Raw genomic sequence first — 6,708 nt, forward strand, 5'->3', positions numbered from 1 at the left:
GCATTTTGTGCGAAAATTTTATTTTGAAGGGGTTTTTGCCAACTTCCTGTAGATTTTTGCTGAAAGAAGTGAGTGTATGAAAATTGGGTCTAAGTCAGACCTACATGGGAGTTTTTGTTTCATGTCGCTATGACATTCCTAACAGAAGTTACATGCAGTTTTGTCTGTAATTTTTTCCTAGGGGGCGCTAGAGCGCAATTTTCATTTTGGGGGATTGGTTGCTTAATATGTTGGGAATGTTTGCTATACCGACGTGTGTGTCAAATTTGGTGAGTTTTGAAGCATGTTAAGGGGGTCAAATTACAGCGCGTAGGTGCGGAATAATAATCAAACACAGCAGTTTCAATAGGGTCCTTGGCCCATGGCAAAGGACTCCTATGGCACTTCTTACCTCTAACTTAGTTTTCTAGCACTTCTGGATTCATAACGGCGTCCTCCCCTCGTCACCTGGGTCAATTATGGCACTTCTTACCTCTAACTTAGTTTTCTAGCACTTCTGGATTCATAACGGCGTCCTCCCCTCGTCACCTGGGTCAATTATGGCACTTCTTACCTCTAACTTAGTTTTCTAGCACTTCTGGATTCATAACGGCGTCCTCCCCTCGTCACCTGGGTCAATTATGGCACTTCTTACCTCTAACTTAGTTTTCTAGCACTTCTGGATTCATAACGGCGTCCTCCCCTCGTCACCTGGGTCAATTATGGCACTTCTTACCTCTAACTTAGTTTTCTAGCACTTCTGGATTCATAATGGCGTCCTCCCCTCGTCACTCCTGTGGAGTCCTTTGCCATGGGCCAAGGACCCTAATAAGGCAACAAGAGAAGCAGCCCACACTTCTCTTTTGTAAAGTAAACCTGAACAGCTGTCAACTATATGATTTGCCTGAGAACCTGGACAGGACAGAAAAAAAATAATTCGTTTTTAGATGAATTAACATCAATTCTGTCACTTGAAACTGTGTCCAAGCTGGTGTCCTAATTAATGGTCATTCTAGCCCCAGCTTTGAGTTACACTGCTAGAAAACCCTGTGGGAGGAATGTCCCCTGCTTCAGTATCAGGCTCGCCTCGCCGTCGGTGGCGGAATTCACCGCACAATGCTCAAGGACGGACTAATACAGAGCCGAAAATGTCTTTGTGAGGTTGGGTTTGTTTCCGTGCTGTGAATCGTTTTCGCTGGGATGGCGTCTTCGAACGGCAGAGGCGAGCGAACGTCCAAATTTGAGACCTTAAAGCTGTTGGAGAAGTGCAGGAAGGAACGGGACGACGCCGTGCACAGGGAGAGCGTCCTCAGGGACAAGCTGAGGCAGCACGAGTCGAGGACGCGCTCCACCGAGGCCCTCAAGCAGAAACTGAAGACCTTGACCTCGGACCACAAGGAGCTGAGGAAGCAAGCGAAGGCGCTTCGGACGGAAATCGGCCTGGAGTGCAGCCCCGGGTTCCACGGCAAGACCACCAAGGACGTCATCCAAGACCTCCGCGACAAGGAGCGAGAGTGCGACGCCCTGGTGGAGAAGACCGGGAAGCTCAGCCTGACCGTCGACGACCTGACGTCCGAGTTGGCCAAGGCGGTCACCTCCAAGACGCTTCTGGAGGAGCAGGTGCAGTCCCTGCAGCACAACCTCAAAGACATGACCAACAACCAGCGCCGTCTGCTGAAACTGTGGGAGGACAAGAAGACCCAGCGGGAGCAGAAGCCTCTGCCCGCCATCGCGCTCAAAACGGGACAGAAAGCGACCGTCCATAAAGCCGTCCAGACGGACATGTCCATCAGCTCAACACAAAAGCTTCCGGCCGATGCTTTTGAGTCCAAGTCCGTTACCAACGACCAAAAGACGGCTGTGGATTTTTACGGGATGGGGTATCATTATGACGAGAAGTCTTTCATGCATGATACGATTAAAGGGATTCAGAACTGATTTCTGCACATTGCTCTTATTCATACATGTATGTTGTTGTGTAGATGTAAGTCAGGGGTGTCCAAAGTGCGGCACTCTAACCTACTCAGTGGCCTTGTGGAGCTCCTCACATTGTTTACAATCATGGCCACCAGCAGCAAGAGCGATTCGGACCGAGAGAGCGACGATTCCCCCATTAATTTGAGCAAAGATGAAAGATTTGTGAATGAGGATAGTGAGAGTGAAGGACTAGAAGAAGAAAAAAAAAAGGGCAGTGGGAGCGATTCAGATGTTATTAGACACATTTACTAGGATAATTCTGGAAAATCCCTTATCTGCTTATTGTGTTACTAGTGTATTAGTGAGATTATATAGTCATACCTGAAAGTCGGAGTACTGTGGTGACCGCCAGTGTCTCTGAGGGAAGCCACGGAGGAGACAAGAGAGTCGCAGCTGCCTCATTCATAGCCCCGTTAGTTCATCTTTACAAGAGTGCTTATGTTTATATATATGCAATGGCATTTGCTTTTATACAAATGTAATACACATTTAACCCTTCTGAACTAGGAGTTTGATATCATACGCCTATTGAAAACAATTGATTGGCACTTTTATTAGTACAAATCCGTTTCCATATGAGTTAGGAAATTGTGTTGGATGTAAATATAAACAGAATACAATGATTTGCAAATCCTTTTCAACCCATATTCAGTTGAATGTGCTACAAAGACAACATATTTGATTTTCAAACTCATAAACATGATAATTAACTTAGAATTTCATGGCTGCAACACGTGCCAAAGTAGTTGGGAAAGGGCATGTTCACCACTGTGTTACATCACCTTTTCTTTTAAAAAATTCAATGAATGTTTGGGAACTGAGGAAACTAATTGTTAAAGCTTTGAAAGTGGAATTCTTTCCCATTCTTGTTTTATGTAGAGCTTCAGTCCTTCAACAGTCCGGGGTCTCCGCTGTCCTATTTTACGCTTCATAATGCACCACATATTTTCCATGGGAGACAGGTCTGGACTGCAGCGGACCAGGAAATTACCCGCACTCTTCTTTTTCTTTAACGTAGCCACGCTGTTGTAACACATGCTGAATGTGACTTGGCATTGTCTTGCTGAAATAAGCAGGGGCGTCCATGAAAAAGATGGCAGCATATGTTGTTCCAAAGCCAGTATGTACCTTTCAGCATTAATGGTGCCTTCACAGATGTGTAAGTTACCCATGCCTTGGGCACTAATGCACCCCCATACCATCACAGATGCTGGCTTTTCAACTTTGCGTCGATAACAGTCTGGATGGTTCGCTTCCCCTTTGGTCCGGATGACACCATGTCGAATATTTCTCCAAAAATTTGAAATGTGGACTCGTCAGACCACAGAACACTTTTCCACTTTGCATCAGTCCATCTTAGATGATCTCGGGCCCAGAGAAGCCGGCGGCGTTTCTGGATGTTGTTGATAAATGGCTTTCGCTTTGCATAGTAGAGCTTTAACTTTCACTTACAGATGTAGGGATGAATGTCACATTAAATCTTCCACTTTGAGATATTTTGGGAGGAAAATCTTGCATATTTTGCCATATAAAAAACAAATTTGTTTTTTTTTCTAAAGAAGGGCCTAATAAAAACAAACAAAAAACATAACACTAAAAGTTAGAATTGACGGATGGATCTGGATCTACACAGTGGCCTAGTGGTTAGAGTGTCCGCCCTGAGATCAGTAGGTCGTGAGTTCAAATCCAGGCTGAGTCATACCAAAGACTATAAAAATGGGACACATCAACTCCCTGCTTTGCACTCAGCGTTAAAGGTTGGAATTGGGGGTTAAATCACCATAAATGATTTCTGGGCGTGGCACTGCTGCTGCTCACTGCTCTCCTCACCTCCCAGGGGGTGATCAAGGGTCAAATGTAGAGAATAATTTCGCCACATCTAGTATGTGTGTCACAATCATTGGTACTTTAACTTTAATTTTAATTTGCGGCCCGTGGGTATTTTTTTAACGGCCCTAAGCACATTCTAAAAATACGATAAAAAAAATTAAAAACAGAAAAAGTGGTATAAAAGAGTAAACAGGGGAAATGTGACAAGAAAATGTTGCAATTTTTACTCTAATAACACAAAGCTGCCATGCAGGCTGTTATTTTCTTTAAAAAAAAAAAGTAATCAAAATCAATGTCACATTAAATATTCCACTTTGAGATATTTTTGGGGGAAAATCTTGCATATTTTGTGTTTGCCATATAAAAAAACAATTATTATTTTTTTTCTAAAGAAGGGCCTAATAAGAACACACAAAAAACATAAACAACAATAAAAGTTATAATTGACAGATAGATCTGGAGCTACTCAGTGGCCTAGTGGTTAGAGTGTCCGCCCTGTGATCGGTAGGTTGTGAGTTCAAATCCCAGCCTTCAGCACATTCTAAAAATACGATTTAAAAAAATAAAAAACAGAAAAAGTGGTATTTTCTTTAAAAAAAAAATAATTACCGTATTTCCTTGGCGTTAATTAATTTAAAACCTCTTCTCACTCCTGCGCTTACCAAAGGCATGCGGTAAAAGTAAGCATGCGCTAATTATTTTAAAACCTCTTCTCATTCCGGCACTTACCAAAAGTATGCAGTAAAAATTTGAGTGTGATGTAAGCTTGGACCTTAAATTCTACCGAATAGCTCTTAATCTTCTTCCCTTTATGCAATTTCAAATTACCGGTATTGAAATCAGCCTCCTCCATTTTGAAAATGATGACAGGGGAAGTGTCACTCGTGACGTGACGAGTTTGACCCGGCGGTACTACTTACCATGCGCTAATTATTTTGGGAAGCGAGTTGGACCAGGCAGTAATTCAAGGAAATACGGTAATCAAAATCAATGTCACATTAAATATTCCACTTTGAGATATTTTGGGGGAAAATCTTGCATATTTTGTGTTTGCCATATAAAAAACTAAGTTGTTTTTTTTTTCTAAAGAAGGGCCTAATAAGAACAAAAAAAAAACATAAACAACAATAAAAGTTATAATTGACATATGGATCTGAAGGTGATTTTAAGACAATTGTGTTTAAAGGAAACAGTAAAAAAAAATATATATATTTTTTTAATGAGTAGGACCCTTTTGGATCCCCAATAATTTTAGTGCGATTTTTTTGTGTGCGTCATTGCTAAAAAATAATAACAAAATGAAATCAATGTGTTGACATTTTTATGGCTCCAATTATTTTATAATCTCAAATATTCCACTTTAAAATTCGATTGGGGGAAACTATTGCATATTTTGTTGTTGTTTTTTCCATAACAAAACAGGATTTTCTTTGACAAAAAGGGCATACAACTTAAATCTTTAATGACGTTAAATTGACAGATATAACTGGACATCCGTGTTGCTGAATCTTTTGCAATTTGTTAATTTAATAATGGAGACGTCAAAGAAGAATGCTGTTGGTGGAAAGCGGTGTATTGCAGCTGCCTTTAGCACCGAAACACAGCCGGTGTTTCTTTGTTTGTTGTGAAGCTTTAACACAGAGCGGTCAAGCGAACATGTTTCTCTACGTAAACCAGCAAGTTTACGGGAAAATCGTGATATTAAGTCGGCTCTTACTGGACACTTCAGTGGATTATGGGACCTCCTCCTGTAGCTGTCAAAAAGGCAGCTGTGATCTTGGCTCCTCTGCGTCTCTCAGAGACACTGGCGTTCACCGCAGCCATCCGACTTTCAGGTATGACAGTATAATCTCACTAAAATACTATATATTACTATATAGATATTTTACAGAATTATCCTAGTAAATCTGTCTAATTACATCTGAAATGCACCCACTGCCGCCACCCGGAGCCGTCGCTTTTTTAATTTTTTTTTTCCAGTGCCTCACTCTAACTTTCCTCATCCACGAATCGTTCATCCTCGCTCAAATTAATGGGGAAATCGTCGCTTTCTCGGTCCAAATCGCACTCGCTGCTGGTGGCCATGATTGTAAACAATGTTCAGATGTGAGGAGCTCCACAACCCGTGACGTCACGCGCACATCGTCTGCTACTTCCGGTACAGGCAAGGCTTTTTTATTAGCAGCCAAAAGTTGCAAACTTTATCGTCGATGTTCTCTAATAGGTCGTTTCAGAAAAAATATGGCAATATGGCGAAATGATGAAGTATGACACATAGAATGGACCTGCTATCCCCGTTTGAATAAGAACATCTCATTTCAGTAGGCCTATAAACCTTGAAAACCAATAATACAAAATAATGACACATTTTAAATATTTTTTTGACCAAAATCCTTTGAGGTCCCTGGGATCAAGCCTGAGTGGAAGCCTAAATGTATATTTTTACACATATATTGTATTGGTTTTTGAAATAAAAACATATCAAAATGGCCCCCGCTTGCTTTGATTTTTTTAGTGTGCGGCCCTCATTGGAAAAAGTTTGGACACCCCTGCTGTAAGTAAATTACCTTGTAATTCAGTCTGTGTTGTTTTTGTCATTAAAATGACTAAACATTGTCAAAGAAATTTATCAAAAACAGCCGACTGTGAAGCCACTGGGATGAGAATCTGCACCTCCAAGTCCGAGTCCATGGTTCTCGCCCGGGAAAGGGTGGACTGCCATCTTCGGGTTGGAGAGGAGATTTCACCCCAAGTGGAGGAGTTCAAGTACCTTGGAGTCTTGTTCACGAGTGAGGGAAGAGTGGATGGTGAGGTCGACTGCGGCGTCTTCAGTTTTGCGGACTCTGTATCGATCCGTTGTGGTGAAGAAGGAGCTGAGCCGGAAGGCAAAGCTCTCAATTTACCGGTCGATCTACGTTCCCA

At 42.0% G+C, this 6,708-nt stretch overlaps 1 protein-coding gene across 1 annotated transcript; it reads left to right on the top strand.

The window, feature by feature from the left end:
* The first annotated feature begins 824 nt into the window (after positions 1 to 824).
* zgc:113691 (uncharacterized protein LOC503529 homolog) lies at positions 825 to 6,267 on the top strand. Its single transcript, XM_061921141.1, has one exon. The coding sequence runs from the start codon at positions 1,180 to 1,182 to the stop codon at positions 1,915 to 1,917; it is 738 nt and encodes a 245-aa protein (XP_061777125.1). The 5' UTR covers positions 825 to 1,179; the 3' UTR covers positions 1,918 to 6,267.
* The last annotated feature ends 441 nt before the right edge of the window (positions 6,268 to 6,708 follow it).

This window comes from Nerophis ophidion, linkage group LG14 (assembly GCF_033978795.1).
Source record: "Nerophis ophidion isolate RoL-2023_Sa linkage group LG14, RoL_Noph_v1.0, whole genome shotgun sequence".
NCBI lineage: Eukaryota > Metazoa > Chordata > Actinopteri > Syngnathiformes > Syngnathidae > Nerophis > Nerophis ophidion.